Below are 24,780 nucleotides of genomic sequence, written 5' to 3'. Positions count from 1 at the left end.
TACAGACTATGAGGCTGTACTTGACCGTGAAGAACTCCTACTTCAAACCAATGGTTTTGCGGAAGATGGACTTAGACTCAGATCAAGAACTACTAAGAGCCACTGTGTGTTCCTACCTGCTAATCTCCGTTGCAGCTCTCCAACTACCTATTTTGGGAGACATTTATGGAAGAATGTTCCTACAGCTGAAATAAGGCTGGACAGAGCAGGTGGGAGCTTTGTATTGGGGAAATTGGAGTTCTCAGTGGGACTGTTGAATATGTTCAAGTGGTCGATCACATCTCCTTATCACTTTTCCAGCCCAGCTAAAGATGGTGAAACTGTTGGACGGAGAACTGATAAGGGCATGTGGCTGACACTTACAGCTTTGTGTCCTCTGAGGTTTCAGATGATGGTGCGTTGGTGGTATGTGGTGATGTGTGTGCATGCCAATGATTTAATAACTGCCAGTTGTCAGTATGTTTACTGGTAAACTTATTCAAATCTTTTGAAACATTTGCTAAACCAAACATATTCTTTTCTATTTTTTCTAGATTTGTTTTTCAAATACTACTGAAATTACATTACACTTTGTGTACTTTGTCATAATCATTAGCAGTGATGCAAACTCTTCAGAAGTGGAAAAGGTGAGAAAGTCAACAGATGTTCCAAATGTATATTTTCAGTTGATCCATTTATTATATATATATATATATATATATATATATATATATATATATATATATATATATATTAACACACATATATATAAATTATGCTTTTTTCTGTGTGTGTGTTTAGGCTTTAAGTAAAACTTTCAAGTAATTTTAATAAAGAAAATATAGACATTTTCCATACAATTTTGTCAAATTAGCTTCAGAAAAATTTGATTTTAGCTAAAAGGTGAGTAGTTTGTCTCCCTGCATAAGGTACAACCAGGCCAGACATAATCGGCTGATTTTAATTTAGCATTTTCTGCACTGATTTTCATGGAAAATTCAGCCAGTTCTCCTGAGCAATCAAATTGGTTCAGTTGCTAGGGAGGGTAGATTCACATGGGGTAACCTCCTGGTTGCTATAATGCGGTTCGCTCTAGGTGGGGCACATGGTGAGTTGTGCGTGAAGCCTCCACACTCGCTAGGTCTCCGCGGTAACGCACTCAACAAGCCTTGTGATAAGATCTGTGGATTGATGGTCTCAGATAAGGAGGCAACTGAGATTCGTCCTTCGCCATCCAGAGTCCCTATGCCACCATGAGGACTTAGACCGCATTGGGAATTCCAAATTGGGGAGAAAACAATTTAATAAAGAATTAACAAGCACTTTATGAATGACAAGTTTTTGAGTTCTGCACATGCAGATTCTGTGTGGATCTGGGTATAGCAATCATGTACATATTTTATAACTTAAATGTCCCAGTAAGAACTAATTTTAATCAGTTTTTATTTTGACAATATGTTAAAGATACGAAACCTTATAGCTACGATAATTTAGGAATAATGTGTATGAATATCTCAGTATACAATCCTATAAGTATAACTATGGTAAGTGCTCTGTATACCAGCTGCACTCTCTGTGACATGAAACTCTCCATCTCTGTATGTTTTTTGAAAAAAAAAAAAAAAAAAGAAAGTAAAATAAACTTTGTTAATGTAAGAGGAAAAGAATCAAGTTCTATTTTGATTTCAGATGCAACTCATGTCATGCTACAGTTTTTATGCAATGTTTTTTTAAACCATAAACTCTCTAGGGTTTTCTTTTTCAGAACCGCTAATGCACACAGAAGTAATAATTCAGTCTTTATTTCATGATTCAAAAATAGGTTTCATGGAAATGGTTACCTTCACACATACACACATCATATTTTGATGCATTGTATCAAACTTTACAAGTGCCTAAGCACTAGCAATAAAAGAAAGTCTGTATTTAAAAGTAGATCAAATGTCTTTTGTAATGTATTTTTGTTAAATTTGAACAGCTATGCAGAATATGACAAAGAAATTTGATACGAATCATTTAATGCTTCTAATAGTGATTTATATTGCAGTTTATCATATTGCACAGGCACTTAATTACAGTGCCAATCGTATCGAACATTATTACTTTCCCACATTCTTATTCAAAGAGCCTCTTTGTAGATCATGTAAATTTAAGTAGATTTGTATGTCTTATACAAGATTTAGTAATGATAGGTATTGGAGAAAAAAGGGGACACGCTTTTTAAGTGAAGACAGTAGTTCATGGGGCAAGGTGTTGTCTCAAGCCAGGCCCACCATGGAAGCACTGAGGTCCCACAGTCTGCGGGCTGCCGCATCATCCCTACCCTGAGGAGCTGCCTCTTTGGGTGCACAGTCACTGCAAAACACAGCAAAGAAAGCGCAATGTACAACAGCATGAAATGGACAAGAACACAAAATATAAGTTTGTGGCAAGGCTGTAACTCAATATCAAGTGTTAATAAAAGAGCTTTAGGCAAATCTGTTGTAAAATGACAAAGATTGTTTAACAGAGATTGTTGGCTCAAGACTGTTAACCTTTTCCTACTGTATATTCTGGTGCAAGTTGCAGTCCAAAGTCAATGTTAGCATGATATCATGGGAGAGGTGACAAATGAAATCTGACTGAGGGTTGTAATGCTAACTTCAAAAACAGTGATCAGTAGACTAATCTGTTGTATGATAACATCTCTCACATGCCTTGTTGAGCACAATCTTACCTAATCACAGTTAACACCTGTGATAAAGTCATTCAAAGCAACTGACCTGTAGTAAAGACCACTAGAATTCTGTAGACTCTCATCCACTGCGCAGTAGATGGTGGTCTGTGCACCCTGCCAAGGTGTTTTGATCAGAAAAATGAAGGGTATGATCAGAAGCCTCTTCCACAAAGGCAGAGAGGGAAACAAGTGTCGGCCCAGCTCAGTACGGATCACCCCAGGATGAAGGGCGTAAGTTGTCACTCCTGAGCCTGAATGTAATACAGGGAGTGTGTTTGAGAGCAGTGTGTTTGAGATTGTTTGAGTGCATGTATGAGAGTGATACAGAGACACGAGTAAAGTTTTATTGTAGTTTACCTTGCAACCTGACGGCTAGTTCACGGTTAAACAGAACATTAGCCAGCTTGCTCTGCAGATAGCTTGTGTGTGGATCATAGTTTTTGTCCAGGTTTATATCATCAAAATGCATCTTGCCTATACAAGAAATAGAGTTTCGAGTTACATACCTGGGAAACAAAATAAGTTGGTTCTTTGAATAAATTATTATATACATTATACTTAAATACATAAATTAAATGTACATTTATTTTATGTTTGAAAAAGAATGCCAAGAATGCACAGCTCATCTACAAATACCAGGATAAATAATACAATAGAACCCTCCGCTAAGCTCTGCACCCCTTGGTTACTGCTCAATTTGACAAGCTTTGCAGAACTCCACATAGGAATGAATGGGAGATTGTCGTGAACGGCACGTTTTTTTTGGCTAAACATTCTCATAAACAGAACTGATAAAAATCTTACTTGAACTGGAATGATAAATGACACTGTAAAGCATATTTATCTTTTTTTGTAACATAAATGGTTAAATTACACAGTTATTTGATTGAAAACTGTGCAGAGTTTCAATCAGAGTTGAGGCAAATGATTATCAGACACTTGGACTGGATTCATTTGATAGCAATTACACACCTGATAACAATAGTGTAAGTGAACAATATTGCTCATAACGATATGAGCAATCAAAATAATGAGAACAATTTGTCATTATATCAGCAAATTCAGTGTGCTTATAATGTTTTAAAACTGTCAGTAATGCATAAATTGGGCTTCAAACCTGTCTCATGGGCCAGGCTAGAAACATTGACAACACGACTGGGTGATGATTTTTTCAACAAGTCCAGAAGTAAATTGGTAAGCAGGAAATGACCTAGGTGGTTTGTCCCCAATTGCATCTCAAAGCCATCTTCTGTCTGCCATTTTGGGCACATCATTATCCCTGTTGACAAGCAAAAAATAATGGGATTTATTGACTCACAGCAATCTTTGTTATCTGTGGATAGATCAGGACAAAAATGATTTACTTTGTCATTAAATCAGCCATGCACTCATGCATTGTAATCTGACTGAAATCTTCCTTACCAGCATTATTGATCAGAATATCCAATCTCTCCTCAGTCTCGTGTACATCTTTGGCCAGAGCTCGGACAGACTGCAGGGAGGCCAGATCCAACTTCTTCACAACCACGTTGACATTTCCGCTCCTCTTCCTGATCTCCTCTGCTGCCTTGTTGGCTCTGCCCATGTCTCTGCAAGCAAGGATCACCTTTGCACCTGAAGAATAGAGCATATAGACAATCACTGGCCAGCAAATAATAGGATACAGGCCAACAACAAATACCTATGCACCACAATGTACCCTTTTGCTGACCACAGAGGTTTCTAACTATGAAGCTGTGTCATTAAACTTTAAAATGTAAATGAAATTATGGATGGCATTATTAAACCAGCTTTATCTCCCCTCTCAGAGGATTTATTATTCTTTCCAAGCTCATATCATATCCCATTTATGTTGAAGATCCTATATATCAATCAGTTTACATGTCAATCAATAAACCTCAATTATTCACCTTCTCTGCCTGTATGTGTACTGGAACAGAATAACCATTTGGACTGTTATTATTAACAATATACAAAACTGCTTTGACCTATGATATAATGACAGTTAACATCTAATACTTAACATATAAAAATAGCATCTTCTGACCTCTCTTGGCAATATCCACCGCTGCCTCTTTACCAATACCAGTGTTGGCACCAGTGATCAGTACAACTTTGCCGTCCAAGCGGGCTTTGCTTCGGCAGACTCCGCCGCCCATCCATCTCCTCAGTGCAAAGAGACTGACACCTACCGGTACATGTGCAAAATTACAGTATCAATCTCACCCTTTACCTACTCTCATAACCTTTGTAACTCTGATTACCAGAGTTAAAGTTTAACCATAACGCCTAAAAGAGGAAAGTATTAGAAACATTATGCCCTTAATTATAGAAATATATGCATATGCTTTAAAGTTTTTAAACAGGGTTGCCACAGGGTTTCGACCAACGCATTTCCATGACTTTAATACTCGTTTATGATCATTGGAAAATTATTTTTTAAAAGATTTTTTATTTATTTTTAGAAATCACACATTTCAAGCGGAATAAATAAATCAATACTTTACATAATTACAACTACAACCATTTACATCATTAGCAGTTTTCACCATTTTAAAATGTCCTGACATTCCCCACTTCGACCAAATTATATTCACTTCAGTCTACCTGAAACCAAAACAACTGCGACTGCAGTGGAGTGTTCTTCCACAAACTGCTTCACTTGTTTAGTGTACTCCTCCATTATATCAACTGGTAGATTCTCGTTTAACTGTCTAATAAGTATGCCAATTTGTTGTAACGGCAGTGAATGTCATACTGTAAAGCTTTAGAGATAGAGGCTGCAGACTGGTTGCCACCCACACCATAAACAGGTTAGACCAAACTTATGAGAAAACATTTACATTCTCACGTTCCAGTCGGTCCAGTCCACTCGACTTCCAAAATAAGAGTTTGATTGTTGACTAAAAATTCCGGCTGCGGCATTAACAGATAACACATTCGGAATTCTTTAGAAAAGATTTGAACATGATAAAATGTGTTAATCTAAGTAGGCTTCTACTGTCTTAATTATAGCTACACTCAAAAATAAAAGAAAAATAATTTAAACAAATTTAATAGAGTAATATTTTTGAAAAAAAAAAATGGATAATTCGAGGCACTTACAATGGAAGTGAATGGGGACACATTTTGAAGGGTTTAAAGGCAGAAATGTGAATCTTATAATTTTTTAAAAGCAGTTACACTAAACTGTGAGAATTTTATGTTTATGGATTGGTACACTTCCGTTGTAAGTGCTCACTGGAACCCAGATATTTGCTCTCTTTATTTATTTAAAGAAAAGGAGGGGTAAGTCTATTAAGTTACAAATGCTGTTGATTGGGATTAACTTTTACTGGACCTAGAATATTCCAACTATAAATAAGCCACCCATAAGTGAATTTTCTTGAAAACTGTAAACACACTGTCTCTGTTGTGCTATAAAAGTTCCTGTATTTTGAGTTACTCAGACCAGGGCCAACAACATTATTCAACCAATGGCATTAGTCGGGGAGATGAGGGGATTATTCTGAAAATTATTTGGAAAACACTGTTTATTTTTGCAATTCCATTCAGTGGCACTACTTGCAGAAATTACATACAGTAAAACAAAAAAAAAAAAAAAAAATTACACAATTAAAATTGGATGGAATTTAGTTGAGTAATTGAAATACGTTAATCTTAAAAATAGGCTTAAATGTAAATTAGGCAAGATATTTTTAAAATGAACACATTCGTGTGTGATGAATTGAACTTTGGGAATGAAGGGCATTTGTATTCTGTGGAAATCTGCGAAGATCTGCAGAGTTTTGTGTGTTATTATTATAATACTTAATAATACATTATAAATAATTAGTGGTTCTTGTGAAGACTTACCATCAGTCTTGTGATTTTTCCCAGAGGAAAACAAAACGGGCAAATAAAATAGACTTACGTTAAGGAACTCCTGTTATATCTAAGTACCACACATTGCAATAAACGTGCTAAGGTGTGTTTTAAAATTAAACTTGCTAATCATGCGAGGGACTGAAAAATGTACTTTTACAGGATGATTATCCCTTTAACAAGTGACATTTTTTAAAGTGAACAAAAGCAGATTTTTAGCAGTTTTTTTTAATTTTTATATAAAGCATAAATTGTAATAAATGCTTGATATAAGGTGTCACTACCACAGAGTTCTGGCACAATTCATTGTGCACATTGTGTTTGTATACTAGTGTTCAATGGTATAAAATATGTTATTTATTTATTTGGTTTTAAGATGGCAACATTGTAAAGTAAATTAGGCTAATACATGTTCAAAGATATAGTTTTTGTTTTATTACCTAAATCTGGCTTTATTTAAAATGTTCAAAATGTCCAGCCCTATCCTTTAAACCCCAGTCCTGGCTGGGCTCTCTAATTCAGTTCTCAATGGAGCAAGTAGCGCCTGCAGCTATATGCAATATTCATACCATGACTGGCCTAAGAAATGCATATCAGAATATTCAAGCTATAATGTTGTGAATCCTATGTTTTTGTTGGCTGTTTAAAAATCAGAAATAGTGATGCCCGATTCACAAATTAATAATTGTTTTGAGTCGGTTCTTTTCATTGAATTGGATAAAAGGCTTGCAAAACTGTCTGAATCGATTCAAGATTCAATCTGATTCTTTCAGTATGCTCTCTCTCGCTGTATAATTTGGTGCAGTTTCTCACTCTGTCTCGGGATACTTAAGAACACAGACAATAAACAGTGTTGGATAAAGTGGATATTTACCTACAGTCAACTGAAACAAAAGTCTACCTTATAGAGAGGTTAACTTTGAGAAACTTCAATGTGTGCTGTGTCATGTGAATAAGACCGTGGCTTGATTGTTGGTGCTAGACGGGCTGGTTTGAGTATTTCTGTAACTGCTGATCTCCTGGGATTTTCACACACAACAGTATCGAGAGTTTACTCAGAATGGTCCAAAAAACATCCAGTGAGTTGCAGTTCTGTGGATGGAAACGCCTTGTTGATGAGAGAGGTCAACAGAGAATGGCCAGACTGGTTCGAGCTGACAGAAAGGCTACCTCAGATAAACACTCGGTTCAATTGTGAGCAGAATAGCATCTCAGAATAAAACAGTATGTAAATGAAGTAGAAGGTCCGAAAACTCAGTCTAATCCTTCCCGGATGAAATATGTCTGCAATCTATTCATACTCCTTGCATGCATATAAAGAACGTAATGTTTTACTGGCCAAGAAGTGTGTCCTTCATCTAATCCAGTACTGTACATATTCTGAAAGTAAGCCACTTCAGACGCAGCTCGTCCCAGATAGCACGTGTACCTGTCTGAGATGTCTGTTTTAGATCTTTTCATCTGGAAAGCATCACAGTCTAATTAACATCTGCTGAACATCTTAAAAAGATCAGATTTACAAACATTCATCATCATCAATTCAATGAACTGAAATAAAATACCAGTATTCAATTTAATAACAGTATTTTTCTGAAATGATATTATTTATAAATATCAAAGTTCCACAGAGATCACTTTCGCAAGCAATGCACCTACTTTTATTATATTATTATTATTATTTTATTTCATAATTTACCATAGTTTTTTATTTATTAATTTTAATTTGTTATTCTAGAAAAATAAATGACTCGTAATCATACTTCGGTTTGCTGAAATAATCGCGTTCAAAACATAATTCAAAACACTTATTTTGAAAACTTAAACGCCCCATAACCCGGAAGCATCCTGTCCTCCAGCCACGTCAGTAGTGTTTCGTATCAAGCTGTCAAGTTGGTGTGCTGAGCCGAGTAAACACTGCAACTCAATGGAAGAGCCTTTGTTTTCATTTTAAAGAATAATTTGAGTTTTAGTTCACTTAAACAACATGAGGCACACTTGTCTGTTAATTTGGGCAGCATACATATTTTTTGTAAATGCCACCGAATTAACATTTGAACTGCCCGATAACGAGAAACAATGTTTTTACGAGGACCTAGACGAGGAAGCCAAATTTGAAATAGACTTTCAGGTAACTGTGCCGATATGTAACATTAATGTTTGATCTAGCTGCTTCTTAATTTCCAAATACACACGTGTTTTGCTTTTAGAACTTTTTATTGTAAGACTGGCTTATTGTCTGTTATTTGTCCCAGTGTCTGTGCTATTTCCCACTGTAATGGGAGGTTACAGTGATTGTATGGCTCGTTCAACTGTGTTAAACATTCAGACGGTTCACACTATGGCTCTATGCTACAAATTAGTTAATTGTATTTTAGGTATCACAGAAAATACCATGCATACCAATATACCAGATGTTCCTACGTATTTTCTTCTATATACAGGTCATAGCTGGAGGGAACTATGATGTTGACTGTTTTGTGACAGATCCGATGAATAATGTCCTGTATCAGGAACGAAAGAAGCAATATGACAGCTTTTCCCATACAACAACCATGAAGGGAGTGTACAAGGTTTGCTTCAGCAACGAGTTCTCAACCTTCTCTCACAAAACTGTTTACCTGGACTTCAGAACTGGAGAGGAGATACCATTACTGCCTGACATGAACAGAGCAACAGCTCTCACACAGGTGAGAAACTGGCTGGTACACATTGTCCTCTGGATCTGTGTGTATATACTCATTTGATCATAACCTTTGATTAAATTATGCAGATGGAGTCAGCCTGCATGTCCATCCATGAGATCCTGAAAGTGGTTGCAGACTCTCAGACTTGGTATCGTCTTCGGGAGACTCAAGACCGAATCAGGGCAGAAGACCTAAATGAGCGTGTTGCCTATTGGTCCATTGGAGAGGCCATCATCCTATTTGTTGTTAGTATTAGCCAGGTGCTTATGCTTAAAAGTTTCTTCAATGAGAAGAAAACCTATGGTGCCACCAGCACATAGACACTGTTTTCTTGTCTGCCTTATTCTATCCTTTAAGATAATCAGCTGATCAGTCTGATCCCTTTAAAACAAGTAGTATTGACTGATGCCTACAACCAACCAAAAATTACTTCTATTTCAAACAGAATGCCTTAATTGCTGAGCAATGTATTAAATGCTGTGCAAAGGTCAATATCTATTGTAGTAAATTCAAATTGGTCTCTGTGTGCACTGCTCTTAATACTACTGCAGTAATGGGAGGATCTACTGCACTTTTGTTCTGCTACATCCTTTTTGTTGGTTTGTACCACTGAATTAATTAATACTTAGCATTCAGTGTTGTTCTTTGATCTTTTTTTTTGTTGTTGTGAAAAACAAAATCTGCTTTTTTTCACTTTAAAAAATGTTACTTGTTAAAGGGATAATTCACCCAATAATGAAAATTCTCTCATAATGAACTTGCCCTCATACAGTCTCAGATGTTTGACTTTCTTCTGCTGAACACAAACAAAGATTTTTAGTGGACTATTTCAGCTCAAGAGGCACTTTTTAGATTTAGATTTTTAGTGGACTATTTAAGCTCAAGAGGCCCATACAATGCAAGTGAATGGTGACCAGACCGTTCAATCACCCAAAATCACATAAAGGCAGCATTACAAAGTAATCCATGCGACTCCAGTGGTTTCATCTATTTCTTCAGAAGTGATGCAATCACTTTGGGTGAGAAAGAGATCAATATTTAAATTCTTTTTTACTGTATATTTTTTTCTTTCAGAATGTGAAAGTGGAGATAAATAGTAAAAAAGGATTTATATGAATTACTTTTATGCTGCCTTTATGTGATTTTTTGGAGCTTGAAAGTCCTGGTCACCATTCACTTGCATTGAATGGGCCTATAATATTCCTCTAAAAATCTTCGTTTGTGTTCAGCAGAAAGAAAGTCTTACACATCTGGGATGGCATGAGGGTTAGTAGATGATGTGAGAAGTTTAGGGTGAACAATTACTTTAAATATTTCACTTGTTAACTTGAAATACTTATTTCTTATTATACACCTTTATACATATATAAAACAAATAATTTTATTTTGGTAGTTAAAAAAATATGATGGTGAATATACTACTGTGTAGAACATGTTTTTCAATGTTGCAAAGCCCCTCTTTGAATATTCCTATAGGAACCACATTCAAAAGGAAAAATCCATGGGATTATATTAAACCATCTAACCAAATAAAAAGTGCTCATTGAAATTCATAATTTACTTCCCATATATAATTGCAAAGATTGTGCAACTTTAAGTGCCAACTGCTTGCACGCTATTACAGATTTATCATGCATCACTAACTTGATGTGTAATTTAAACATTATTTTTCTAGACATCACTAGATTATGTTAATACTTAATAACCAATAACTATGTCTTTATGCAGTGAGTCAGATGTAATGTTTACAGTTCCAAATATCTGTTACAGATTTGACCTTTTCCCATTTTTCAGCCCAAAAGTGTGAATGGAAGGTGAATTGATTTGTTACATTCATTAATTATAATTTGTCGTAAATACCTTGCTTGGAGTTGTCTATGTCCTTGCCTCATTGTATTAATTGAATAAATAAAAACAATGTTTTTCTGTATCAGTTTAATATAATATAATCACAGACAAATCACAAGAAATCCATTGTTTGAGATGCCAACTGGCCAAGCAGAACAGTGCTTGCATTTTAATATCACGTCTTTCAACACCGGAGTGTACATTGAGATACAGTAGTTATTTTTGAGGGGAGAAAACCAGTAATCTCATGAAAGATTAACATCACTATTCACCTATGAAGAAACTGAAAATGTGAATGAATGACACATTGATGTTTATTATATCATGGTATACCTGTTTTGCACAATCAAGAGACCCTCATAATTGTTGATTTCTGTCACATTAGGATGTGTAATATATTTGCATGGCCGTAAAAGTGTACAATAAACTTATTAGACAGAAAACAACTTATTTTCTCAAGAACGTCGTGTACCGTTACACTAGTCTCTCTTCAGCAGATTTTGAATAAGACAATGTTAATGTTTCTCGCGAAGACAAGTCTATAATGTTCATCTAATCATTTCTGAAATTGACTCACTGGCTTCCAGTTTATGAATAAATTCCGCCTCAGCCCTCCCCAGAAATAATGTATGAATATGGATGGGCTGTTGTGCCTGAGACTGTTCAGTGCATTGGACTACCTCCAACGTTGGCTTGAAATCACCAACGGCAGAGGAGACCACACCGTCCAGTCCAGAGGAAAATGACGGGGAGCAATGACTTAAAGGGGCTTCTGATCACCGAGAAGGGTCTGTTAGGCATGTATGCAGCGAGTGACATGTTGCACTCATCCTAAATGCTCTCGTCCTCTGCGACTGTACTGACTGGCCAATATGTTGAGCCGACTCATGAGCGGCAGTGATCGGAGTCTTGACAGAGAATTCAACTGTACAGTCCGACTGCTTGACGACTCGGAATACACTTGCACGGTTCAGGTCAGTATTTACATGTTTTCATCCCCGTCACTGACACACGTGTCTCAATGCTGGCCGTGCTGATGCTGCGTATTCAAGCGGGAAAATCCTCGATGTACACTGCACGAGGTCTGCAATGCGTAATGGATAATTAACGTGTTACGAAATGTCTTTTGGCATATGTTATGAGTGAATCAGCGATAGTTTGGGGATCCGTCGGAAGACTTTAGAGAGCAGCAGGTCATCACGTACCGCCAGACTCGTCGAGACCTGAGTCACATTCTTCTGGGCACATTTTGCTCCATGCAGATGGGGTTGAAAAGAGAGTCCCGTGGAAAGGTTCCAGGTGCTACGTCACTGTTATACCTACATATTTTCATTAATGAATTTTCATCCTGCTGATGCAGAGATTAAATTGCCTCCACAGATTTTGGAGAACAACAACAGCTTCTGACTGGTTGTAGTCTATGTACAATAGTGTAATGTGTTAGAGCTTTTTCAGATCTACAGTGACAGTCATTGTGCATATTTGGATGCTTTTCAGATCAAGTTCTTTTTTGCCAGAGGTAATTGCATGTTGATGACAGCGCAAATCAGATATTGGAATCAGTTTCTCTCCACACATTATGCAAGTCGACTCAAGTGTACAATTTTTCTTCGCACTATTCTATTCTTGGTAAATGATTGCATTATGAATATTACACCTGTGACTTCAAAGAGAAATCAAGTTTCATATCTAATTCGTGTGGAGATTTACAACAATTTCCATGATAAGCAGTGGATGATGTTTGCCCATTGCTTGGAAATAATGCCAGGATCTGCCTCTAGTTCATATACAACTTAGATAAAGTACAGTGTAGATTGTATGCGGGGAACAGTTCCCTGTTATTATTGGTATATTATGGTTCTTAATTCATGCTCTGTATTTAATAAGTATATGCCAGTATGGTCATGTATCTCAAATTGTATTTTTGGTGGGACAGTTTGTCATAGCTACTAGCCTTAGCCCTGAAAGTCCATTAGCAGGGCCTTTTCTGAGAATATGGGGGCCCTAATTGGCCGCTTACACTGCTTATAGCTTAAAACGGCCCTGACCATTGGTATGTCAAGTGAATCCAATCTCTATACATCTGCTTTTCCTTGACTTTCACTGTTTGTATCAGAGCGTGGTCCCAGATTCTACATTTGCAAAGAAGTGAAAGAATGCTGTTTTGGGCTCAGTACTGTTAAGGTTAGCAGTTCACATGAATAATTTTAAATATAAAAGTAATTTTTAGGACAGAAGATCAGGTACTAAACCAGAGACTACTTGTAGGAGGTGGTCTGAGTTCAGTTGCAATGGAACTGTTGTATGGTTCTCATAAGTTAAAAAAACAACCTGTACTTGTTCAGAAAGTTAAAAAAAAACTAGTGCATGCAGTTTTGCCGATTTAAGTGTGATTACATCACAAAAACACATGGGCATCATGAGGGGCCGGGAAATTTTGTAGTACACAAAAAAGTTGAAGCGCCTTTTAAGCAGTGTGCAATGTAACCAGGGCTGCAAATGCATTGCTCACAACCAACTGTCTCTTTTAAAAAAAGACTGTTTGCGAGTAGCAGATAGTTGTTTTATTATGGACATACATCTGGTGAATTATGATATGTGACGCACAGAGGCGCAAGTGTCGTCCAGTCTTGTGTGCATAATGGCACTAAAGTAATAAAAAACCATGCAAATATGACCCGTGTTGTGTTCCCCATCATGTGCACTGTGTGCATTTGTGATGAAGTTTTACGGAAAAGCAGCAGGGTTTGACAGAATCATAAGTGAGTCTGAAACCAGACCAACGCTTCAGGGATGCAGGGAAGAATCACACTCAGATTCAGACCACAGCAAATGTGCCCAGTATGAAAACCACCTTAATGTACTGAATACTTAAATGTTTCTGAAAAGCAGTAGTAAGTTCTTTTGTTTGCACATTGCATTACAACTGTAGTTCCAGCTTTTGCCACTGGGGGCAGCCAGTTCCCACATTAGATATGCATAAACCGATTATAACAGACTTCAGTAACCTTCATGAGATCAGTCTGAGCTGATTCTATGTGAAGCATGACATGGACCCTAAGATTATTTAGAGGATTATTTAGAGATTATTAAAAACATTTATTTAGCAGTGTGCCCTCCATCAGTAGGTTACTGAAGTATTTTGTTTGAGGATATTCAGAGCTCTGTTACATGATTTTGGGAGGCAGAATTTGTAAACATTGTAGAACAAAATACTGTATACCCTCTTATTCTAAGACAAGAAGTCCATGGCTCTACACCAGTTTAAATGCTCTGTGTTAGTTACACATGGGAATTCACATGAAATGTTAACTCTTGAGTTAAGCAATCTTCAAGTGTACATTTGATGGTGGGTGTTCTTCATTCTTGGTATTGGTTGTGCGGGGTCATGTTCGTCATGTGCGAATGTCAGTTTCAGATTGTGACATTCCATTGTCCTTGGAATTCTGTGTGATGTTGTGGTCTCCATGGCAACAGGCTGATTCCATCATCATTCTCCAGCTGCTTCTGCTCTCATCAGACTCTTGTCATGACTCTTGGCAGACAGGATATCTGCACATGTGTGCACACGCACTCACCCCTGTCTCTTACACAGAATTAATTTAAACATGGCAGGTATGCATTGCAATTTGCAAATAAGGGAATGCATATACAGTGGATGAGACTGTGATTAAGGGAGAGAAATAGAAGAAGAACAGAGTACACAGAAGACAAGAAGAGATGGAAAAGAATGTCTATCCATCCCTGTCCTTTATCTCCTTTCCCACTTGGGGTTGTCCTCTATAATTGATTGATTAGGACAGTGGAGTTTGGTTAGTGATGAAATGCTTATTAGTGAAATATGGCCTCTCTTTTTTGAGAGACTGCTGACTGTGTTTGGCTCCTGGCAGTCACACATCTAGAGACCAGATACCTGAGACACTCGCACATATACATTCATTACAGAGATCACCTTTGTGTAGGTCAGTGGTTTCCTTTCAGGTACAGTATATTTCACTGCATCGTGTTTAACCACACATACAATACAACTCTCAAAAGAAAGGCGCCAATAGATGAATGAAACTATTCAGATTAGAGGAGTGCAGTGAAACCATTATCTCTATCTGCATCTGTTGATATGACAAAATTATCAGTATCTGTCTTTGTATTCGGATAGAACCGGGTGTGGGCGGGGCTTAAACCAGAAATGTGTCAACTAGATGAAACACCCATTTTTATATGTTACTTTTACATTTATAGTTACTATTAATAAATGCAAAAGGCCTTGTGTATGCCATTTCATAATAATAGTCTAATAATAATATGCATTATTTTTTTTATATACAATTATTATTTAATTAACCAATTATTTATTTATTTTTCTTACCAGATGAAGCTGAATTTGTAGGCTACATTTACAGTGGAATATGTTGTTAACTGTGGTTTCTCCTGGTATTTCTGATATTAATATCAGCTGAAACAGAACCTTCATTTTTCTGTGCATGTATAACAACATTATTCCGGCAAGAGGTGTCCAGGCAAGAGGTGTCAAGCAAAATGTGAAATGTCAAGCACAAACATAAGCAGGAATATTCCAAGTAGATGAATATTCTATGGAGCATTTAAACCTTTAGGGATTTTCATAATAAATTCTTACCAGATAATTACCTTAATCATTGATGTGGATATAAATGTTGTCAACTGATAGACAAGCTCTGACATGAAATCATCACTTCATGTCAGTTTTTTAACATCACACTCAGGTTTAGGCTATAAATGAATACATGGGAATCACGTGTGAATCATGTGACACATTAACATAAACATTTAAAGAAGTGGAAAGTGTATATGATGGTGTATCTTAGTTAATGTTACACTTGACAGCTCCAGAAGCGCACAATTAATGGAGACCGTAAACAGAGTTGATATCGCACCCATCCAATCTTAAATCACACTGTGCTCATTTTAATTCATAAGGTTTACACTTTAGAAATAATGGCTGCAAAGATTCATAAATAAGTTGTAATTTTGGATATGTTTATTTGAAATGTCGCTTTATCCTTTTGCTTCCTGGATAATCAGTCAAACTAATATTTATTAACGTGAATCCGTTATTAATTTTAAAGTAATTATTCGTGCCTTTCCGAATTGGGTATGCGGCTTTGGGCACATCCCTAATTCAGATCATTCCATAACGTCTAGGTTACTATTGTAAACCCGTTCCCTGATGGAGGTGTCAGGTTTATCCCTGATGTGTCAAATGAAGCGACACTAGGGGTCTTTCTTGAAGGCCTCGTTACCTCTGAACTTGAGAAAAGGCCAATGAGAAATTGGCAGACAGAATTTGCATATCCTTCCCCCGGACATACGGGTATAAAAGGAGGGAATCGTGCATCTGTCCATTCAGATTTTGCACTGAGGAGCCGAGAATGAGGTTTGGCCTTTACAGTGGCTCACAGCGTCGTGGCCGGGGGGACACAATCTTGTTCCCTACATCAGGGAACAGGGGTTACAATAGTAACCTAGACATTCCCCATCTGTTGCTCACTCGAAGTTTTGTCTTTTCTCTCTCTATGTTTCTTGCATTGAATTAAAGTGGCTGGGGCCATTTAACGCTATAACACACATCAGGGAAGGCGTTCTTTTCCAACTCCTATTCTTTCAGGGGGAAAACACCCTGCGAAGACCACATCCTGCCCAGGCTGGGGGGAGGTTAAAGGTGCCGAATACGTCAGGTGGGTTTTCAGTAGAGATGCACCGATTGCAATTTTCTTGGCCGACTTCGATTTCCGATTTTTTGCAAGTGTGACCTGCTGATACCGATTCCGATTTTCTTTCTAAGAACTATTATTGACCGCATATACAAACAAAATCTACCTTTCTTCAATGCTAAATTTTATTTTCATAATAAAATAAATTATTAAACATTACAATTTCCCCCAAACTGCACTAAGTTACAGAATCTTCTCTCACTTAAACAACTCTCAAAATAAAGTGCTCTGTGACTGGAAAGAGGTAGAAATAAAAATTAACTGCAAATAAGTTGCTTTATATAACAGATGTCATTTTCCACTATTTTTATAAATGGACCTTTTTCTCTTTATTACTCGTCTAACAAAACAATTCCAAAGATCTTAAAAACTGAAGTGTCCAATACGCTCAACTTACATTAGATGTACAAATATCAGTTGTAAAACTGAGCACTGCTTTGGGAACGGCTTGTATCTTCATACCTGTCAACACTCCCGTTTTTCCCGGGAGTCTCCCGTTTTGTTATTTCTCCCCAAAAAAACTCCCGTAATTTGTATGGCCCAAACCACGTTATATGAATAATCACATCAATATATTATTCCAAGGTGGTGAAGTTGCCAGATCTTGAATGAAACGCATCCTACTCACATAATCAACACATCATACACATTACAAATCATTTGTGTCCTCAATCTGGCAACCTACAACCCAGTTGCACTGTTGATATCTGCGCAGGCAGTAGACGCGGGATGTTAAATCAAGCATCACTGGTAGAGGGGAGGAGAAGACTCAGCTGGTGCTCTGGTGAAAAAAACAAAATATACATGTAAATTTAACAACAGCTGGATGGAAGAATTGAATTTCATATCCCGAAGCCATACCGACAATGCCCACGCCTTTTGCAATGTGTGTGTCGCACTGATTTTAATATCGGACACGGTGGGAAAAATTACGTTACTCAGCACTTTAAATCACAACGGCACAATTTGGATGTATTTAGCCTGCCTCTGCCATCCAGCACCCCACTTCCCCTCTCCCGGATTTGTGTACCCAAATGTTGACAGATAACAGGCTGCGTGTGTTACATGACACGAGATTAAACAACTCGGGCAACGCGACGTCGGAAAGTACCTCATACTCTGTATCGAGGAAATGTATTTCTGAACCCTCTGTCTTCAACTATGGAGAGCAGCTGGTCATCCAGGACCATGAATTCCATAATTTTCCTCGTAATTGCTTTGGTCTTTTCGCTGCTCATACCAAGGAATGATAGGAGAGGCTTCTGACTTGTGGCTGGCTCTGAGCTCTGGCTAGCTTTAGCCACTTTCACGTTTTAGCTTCTTTTTTAAAATGGACATTTTCAGCTGGGTGATGGTGTTATAAATGTCTAATTAGGTTTGTTTATCCGAAAGTTATTGTTGTGGTTCCCCCACGGTTTACTTTGGCCTTGCAATCATTATACATTTCGAACTTTATGTATTCTTCACTCACACAGTGAAGATCTTCCACGCCAATGGCATGTTTACGTGCGGCTGTGACGTTATTGCCTGCGCTGCTGGCAACAAAACGGACAGGCTTGGAATCAGACAGACGTGAGGCTGACCGGACGGTCACCGATCCGGGCCGAGCATGCGGAAAATCGGCTAATTCCAGTCCCTGGCCGGTCGATCGGTGCATCTCTAGTTTTCAGGCCACATGTGGAAGAGGCACGGTGGTAGACCTTATCTAGCGAGTGAGGAGTTGCTACAAACACAGCGACCGGATTGCAGAGGGGACTGCCCAAGGGAGACGGGTCCGCCAGCAGGGGGACCGTACCGTGGAAAATACACACAGGGGGATTAATCTGTGATGGCCAAACCCTGTAGAGCACCTATTCCAGTACAGAGTAGTTAGTACCCATAGTGGGTCTGGTCGGGATTTCCTCCGCTGAATTCATGGACCAGAGGGCTAGGGAGGAAAGACATCCAGGGAGCGCGAGCCTAGTGGACTCTCCTGGGAGAAAGAGCGTACGTGATGGCCTCAGTGGAGGGGAAGGGGGCTATGTGTAAGCAGAAGTTTCCAGCCCCGCGCTCACGGCGGCCCGGGCAAGCATAGCGAACATCTGTGCATCAGGCTCAGACTGGACGAGCAGACACAAAGGTGGCAGCCCAGTGGAGTCATCAGCATCAGACGCCGCTGTGACGCTCTCCAATGCAGCGGCAAAATCATCATCCAGCTCACAGGGTCCGAGGGAGACATCATCGGACCCAGATGGAAGCAATCGAGCATGCTGGGCGGGTGGTTTGTGGGGATTTACTCGTCGAAACCGAGCGCGTTACACTCCTCAAATCGCCTTCATCGCCAGCCGCGCTGGCCCAATCCCTTATGAAGGTGGCGGCTCAAGTGGCTTTCTCTCAGAGGAAAGAAAGCCACGACCGCAACGTTGCCATGGTTATGTTCTCACAATGAGAAAATTAATTAAAAACGTTGCCTGCGTGTGATCGCAGCCCAGACACGCTCTTATGACTGTAAGAAGCGGAGAGATATCTGCCGCATCCAGGAACTAAAGAAAGGCGGAATGACATCTTTACAAAGACGCATCTTTAAAAAGATGTTCAACGCCAAGTGTATACTCTTTCAGAGGAAATATACTCTTTTACAGGTTTATTCGCTCTTTAAGGAAACGCTGTCGAAGCTCTCAGGGGCCTGGACTGCAATGGCTTGCATAGAAGGGAGAAAGCTGCTTGTAATGCGCTGTAGGATCCAACAGCAATGCTCTTAGAGGCGACTAGTGGAACACCAGCTTGCTGAACACACAACCGCTCGGCTCTGAAGAAAAAATCTGAATGGACAGATGCACGAATCCCTCCTTTTATACCCGTATGTCTGGGGGAGGGACATGCCAATTCTGTCTCCCAATTTCTCAATGGCCTTTTCTCAAGTTCAGAGGTAACCGAGGCCTTCCAGAAAGACCCCTAGTGTCCCTTCATTCGACACAACGTCGAGTGAGAGACATACGGGGAATAAATAGTTCCTCGTTATCCATTAACCCCCTATTCAATGTGTCCATTGTAGCCTTTGATAGTTTCCACAACACAGCTATTTTCACATCTTTTTTTCCTGTAATTTTTGTAAATAGAATTTCAGAATCATAATAACTGGATAGGAAATTACAAATGGGTAATTTTTTGTGTTGTACTTGGGGCATGTGTCTAATTGCTTCTATTGTCCGTTATCTCACTCTAGCATTAAATAGCATGAGGAATTATCTCTTGCAGTTGTTCTTATGGGGTGACTTCTCTTTTTCTATTAACACAAATTATCTTTTCATCAATAAGTTTGATCCGATGCTTTGTGGATGAAAGCAATGATATTGTACGTTTGTGTTCCATGTCTCTGAGGTGGTTTTGTATTTCATGGGGGGAAAAAAAGTAGTGTATGTAATGAGGCTCAAAGACAAGACCAACTGTGTATATTAGAGCAATTGGAGGAGGCAAATTTATAGTGGAGCTTTTATGGAATTGAAGAGAGTCATCAACTCTTGTCAATTAAGTTTTATATAATATTAAAATGTCATTGCCATGAAAACATAATGCCATAAACTCTAAAATGGTTGAAAAAACAACTAAATATTATTTTAAAATACTCTTAACAGTGTCCCACTTAGTTTCTTCCTTTCTATCAGAACAAGCGTGTTTCTTCTCCACTATACCAATGGAACTTTTAATTGCTCAGAGGTCTATAGCCAAGTGGAAGAAACACCTTAAGGTAAGAAAACCCTTAGTGACAAAAATCTTACTATTATAGGGTTTTCTTAACTTAAGCGGTTTGCTGATACTGGGTTTGTCCTTTATAAGTATTCTAACTTGAAAATGAAATTTTATCCCCCACAATGCTTCCTCAGTTGTTGTGCTGAAAAATAATCATTTAAATGCAAGTCTATTATAAACTCAACTAACTGTGTAATTGTTTTGTACATGACCTTCGGGTTTGGCTAGTTCCCCTGCCTCATTGGATCAAGCTCTCTCTTCAGTCATGCTAGATCAACAAATTATCTTAACTGATGAAGAGAGAGAGAGAAAAAGAATGCTAGAGAGTTATCACTTAGTGTAGGATAGAATATTAGGTAGCATATTATGCATACAATTAATTGTGTATATATATATATATTTTATTTATTTATTTTTTTATGGTGGTATTACCATCATAACATTTACATTACATTTACATTTTGTCATGTAGCAGACACTTTTATCCAAAGTGACGTACACATGAGGATCATAGCAAGCAATTTGTCATACAAAGTTCAAACAACATCTACAGCAGTGGTTCTCAACCTTTTTTGAACAAACGCCCCCCTGACCTCTTCATGATCCTCTTAACACCCCCCCTAAAAAAAAAAAAAAAAAAAAAAAGCCTCAAGTTGAGTAATATTGTGTTTGGAAAAAAATGCAAAAACACATGGATTTTTTGAAAGGTATTGCAAATGTATTTAGAAATTCAAACAAATTCAGGCTCACACACAATTTTATTTAAGATGAACCAGTCACGTGAACAATAACGTAACTAACCTAAATGGCCAATGAAAAAGCAGCGGTCGTTCGCGCACTCAATTAGGCAATATATACTAGGCTTCAAATTTGAATAGCCTACAAACGGTCATTTGATTACAAATGACGAACAAAGACGACAACAGCTCGGCCACCTGAACTGAACCGAAGAAAAAAACGACGTCAAAAACAGCCACTTTTTTTATTATTAATTACGGTCATTAGTGTGAGCCCTGAGCACTAATTATGCGCCTAATTATGTATTCCGCGTTATGTACAGAAAAAGCCGGTGAAAGCGCCTTTATTTTACGCTTGAAAATTCTCCGCCTCTTAAAAGCATGTGTAACTTAGGAAGCGGCTCTCCTGGCATATCCTCCTGGTGAAGTGGCAGCAGTAATCCGAGCAAGACGAAGACATAGGCTAAGGAGAAGAGCTGAAAAGATTTTTTTACCTCTGAGTAACGCCCCCATTTGTGCCTGAGCCCCCTCTCTGCTGCCTCGTTCACACCGCCCCCCAACACTGTCCAAACGCCCCCTAGGGGGCGGTACCGCCCCCGTTGAGAAACGCTGATCTACAGCATTGTACTACCAACTTCTCACGTAGTATATAGTATATAGGAGTAGTATAGGTGCTGGCGCAGAAGAAAGAGACAGAAGTTTTTTTTTTTTGTGTACAGTATGTACAAGTTAAGTTCAATATTAAGTGCAGTTAGTGTGGATTGGTTACGTGCTCACAGAACAGATGTGCTTTCATCTGGTTCTGGAATGTTGAGGGAGATTTTGTGGAGGTTGGACGCTCATTCCACCACAGTGGAACAGAGAAAGTGAAAGATTGTGTAATAGACTTTGAGCCTCGTTGTGATGGGACCACCAGGCGCAGCTTGTTCATAGATCGCAGAGAGCGAGTTGGAGCATAGACCTGGAGAAGTGAATTGAAGTGAGATGGTGTGGTTCCATTGGCTGTCCTGAAGGCCAGAGTCAAAGCCTTCAATTTGATGCGGGCAGATACAGGTAGCCAGTGAAGTGAAATCAAGAGTGGAGTGACATGAGCCCTTTTTGGCTGATTGAAGACCATATGTGCTGCTGCATTCTGGACCGTCTGCAGTGGCTTAATTGTGTTAGCTGGGAGGCCAGCCAACAAAGCATTACAGTAGTCCAGTCTTGAAATGACCACAGCTTGGACCAGGAGCTGTGTTGCATATTCAAACAGAAAAGGTCTAATTTTCCTGATGTTTCAGAGCTCGAATCTGTAAGACCGGGTGGTTGATGAGATGTAGGCGGTAAAATTAAACTAGTCATCTACCATCACTCCCAGGTTCCAAGCTGTTCTGGTTTGTGTTAGTGTAGTTGAACTAAAACGAATAGTGAGGTTGTGGTCAACAGATGGATTGGCTGGGATCAAGAGTTGTTCTATCTTGGCAAGGTTGAGCTGAATGTGGCATTTCTTCATCCAGTCCAACAGAGATACGAGCTGAGACTGTTGGGTCATCAGGCTGAAACAAAAGGTAGAGATGCGTGTCATCTGCGTAGTAGTGGTAGGAAAAGCCATGTGCCTCAATGATCGGTCCGAGTTATGTTGTGTATATGGAGAAGAGGAGAGGACCAAGCACTGATCCTTGTGAAACATCAGTGGTCAGCTGGTGTGAATTAGGCACCTCTCCTCTACAGTAAACCTTGAAAGATCTGCTAATGAGGTATGATTCAGCCCATCCAAGCGCAGTTCCTGTGATGCTCAGTTCAGAGAGGGTGGACAGGTGAATCTTATGTTTTGAAAGCAGCAGACAAGTCAAGGAGTATGAGGACAGATGATTTGGAGTTAGCTTTTGCCAGTTTCAGCTACTGACAAGAGGGCAGTCTCTGTTGAGTGTCCTTTATTGAAGCCAGACTGATGTCTCCCGAGTAGGATGTTCTGTGGGCTAAAAGCAGGCTACTTGTTGAATACGACCCTCTCAATAGTTTTAGACAGAAAAGGTAGGAGAGAGAGATTTGTCTGTTATTGTCGACTACTTTCAGGTTATGTGTTGTTTTTTTTAGCAGTGGGGTTACTCAATCTTTAATGTATTGAGAAAGTTTCCTGTTGTGAGAGATGTGTTGATAATGTGTGTGAGTTCGGGTAAGGTTGATGGAGAGGTAATGGAGATGCATAAGATGTGAGGGGATAGGGTCAAGTGGACAGTTGGTAGGACAGTTAGAAAGAAGTGATTGATACTTTCTCAGGTCCGCAGGGTCATTTGACTTGTGCCACTTTCTCTCCACAGCCCTCAGCTCGTGTGGTGTTCACGAAGTGTCTCTGACAGCCAGGGGCTGGAGGGTGTGGCACATGCTGGCCTGGAGATAAGAGGGCAGACAATATCGTGACAAGAAGTTAATGATGAGCAAAGAGCATTTGTAGCTTCATTTAAATCAAGTGAAGAGAAATGGTTATTGGAGGGAAGGGATGCAGAGTCTATGGAAGAGAAGTGAGTGGGTGAGTGAGAGCGAAGGTTGTGTCGGAAGGAGACCTTAGGTAGAGTGAGATGTAAAGAAGAAAGGAGAGTGAGAGAAAACTGGATGAAGAAATTGTAAGAGATATGTAGAGGAGTAACAAATGGATTAGTGGTGATGTAATTACTTGTAAGGATGAGATCTAGCTGGCTCTGTGAGTTGCAGGGGTGTCAAATCTTGTAAGGTCAAATGAGGTCAGAAGAGCAGGAAAGTCAGCTGCTTGAGGTTTGGTGGCAGTAATGGCATGATATTCAAAAGTTGTTTTATTGCAGAGAGATGAGAGTGGAGTGAATTTCCATGAGTTGGAAATGAGCAAACCAGTTCCCCCATCCTGCCCAGTTAGATGAGGGGTGTGGGTGAAAGTGAAGTCAGTAGAGAGAGCTGAGGGAGTTGCAGTGTTGTTTGTGCAGATCCAGGTCTCAGTCAGAGCCAAAACATTGAGTTTTGACTGACTGGCAAAGGCCAGAATGAAGTCAGCTTTGTTGACAGATGACTGGCAGTTCCACAGTCCAACAGAGATGGAGAGAGACTGTGTAGAGACAGTGCTAAGTGACCTTAGGTGTTCTGGATTACGTAGTCTATAGTGTGTGCATGTAGATTTTCTCCTACATGAAAGAACAGGAATGTACTGAAAACACATAATATAAGTATAACAAAGAAATATAAGTACTATGTGGAAAAGGAAGAGAGAGGGGGGATAAAACTTGGTGTAGTGGCTGGCGCCTTGCCGGTGTCCTTGCTCGGTGGACAGGTCTTTACCCAAGATAATTCTTCACATGAAGAGGGCTGCACACCAAGGCTGACACATCTGCTACCACTACAATTCTCTCACTACTTAAGTACTAATTGCTAATTTCTATACAGCTGAGTCCAGCCCACAAATTAGAAACTCAAAGTTAAAAAGTGTTAAATGCGTGAATTGGATTCAATTCTGGATTACCCTAAAA

The 24,780-nt window shown here is 38.9% G+C and overlaps 3 protein-coding genes across 4 annotated transcripts in view; 2 read left to right on the top strand and 1 right to left on the bottom strand.

The window, feature by feature from the left end:
* Positions 1–1,721: 1,721 nt before the first annotated feature.
* Positions 1,722–5,527, bottom strand: si:ch211-107o10.3 (uncharacterized protein LOC407663 homolog). The gene is made up of 7 exons (XM_052151899.1): positions 5,303–5,527; positions 4,743–4,883; positions 4,118–4,309; positions 3,813–3,974; positions 3,053–3,169; positions 2,742–2,946; positions 1,722–2,334 (listed from the first exon to the last, which is right to left on the bottom strand). The coding sequence occupies exons 1-7, from the start codon at positions 5,376–5,378 to the stop codon at positions 2,238–2,240; spliced, it is 990 nt and encodes a 329-aa protein (XP_052007859.1). The 5' UTR covers positions 5,379–5,527; the 3' UTR covers positions 1,722–2,237.
* Positions 5,528–8,525: 2,998 nt separating this feature from the next.
* Positions 8,526–11,493, top strand: tmed3 (transmembrane p24 trafficking protein 3). Its single transcript, XM_052151929.1, has 3 exons — positions 8,526–8,687; positions 9,001–9,246; positions 9,330–11,493. The coding sequence occupies exons 1-3, from the start codon at positions 8,544–8,546 to the stop codon at positions 9,561–9,563; spliced, it is 624 nt and encodes a 207-aa protein (XP_052007889.1). The 5' UTR covers positions 8,526–8,543; the 3' UTR covers positions 9,564–11,493.
* Positions 11,494–11,927: 434 nt separating this feature from the next.
* Positions 11,928–24,780, top strand: part of frmd5b (FERM domain containing 5b) — a 43,090-nt gene continuing 30,237 nt past the window's right edge. The window contains exon 1 of one of the 2 annotated variants that reach the window (XM_052151815.1): positions 11,928–12,065. In XM_052151815.1, coding sequence (XP_052007775.1) covers positions 11,964–12,065 — 102 coding nt within the window. In that variant the 5' untranslated portion in view covers positions 11,928–11,963. The remainder of the gene's footprint in view (positions 12,066–24,780) is intronic. The other variant, XM_052151822.1, reaches the window with a different exon arrangement.

The sequence above is a fragment of the Xyrauchen texanus genome, chromosome 2 (genome assembly GCF_025860055.1).
Source record: "Xyrauchen texanus isolate HMW12.3.18 chromosome 2, RBS_HiC_50CHRs, whole genome shotgun sequence".
In the NCBI taxonomy this organism is placed as follows: Eukaryota; Metazoa; Chordata; class Actinopteri; order Cypriniformes; family Catostomidae; genus Xyrauchen; species Xyrauchen texanus.
The sequence above is the reverse complement of the archived record's forward strand: the minus strand, read 5'-3'. Positions and strand labels throughout refer to the sequence as shown.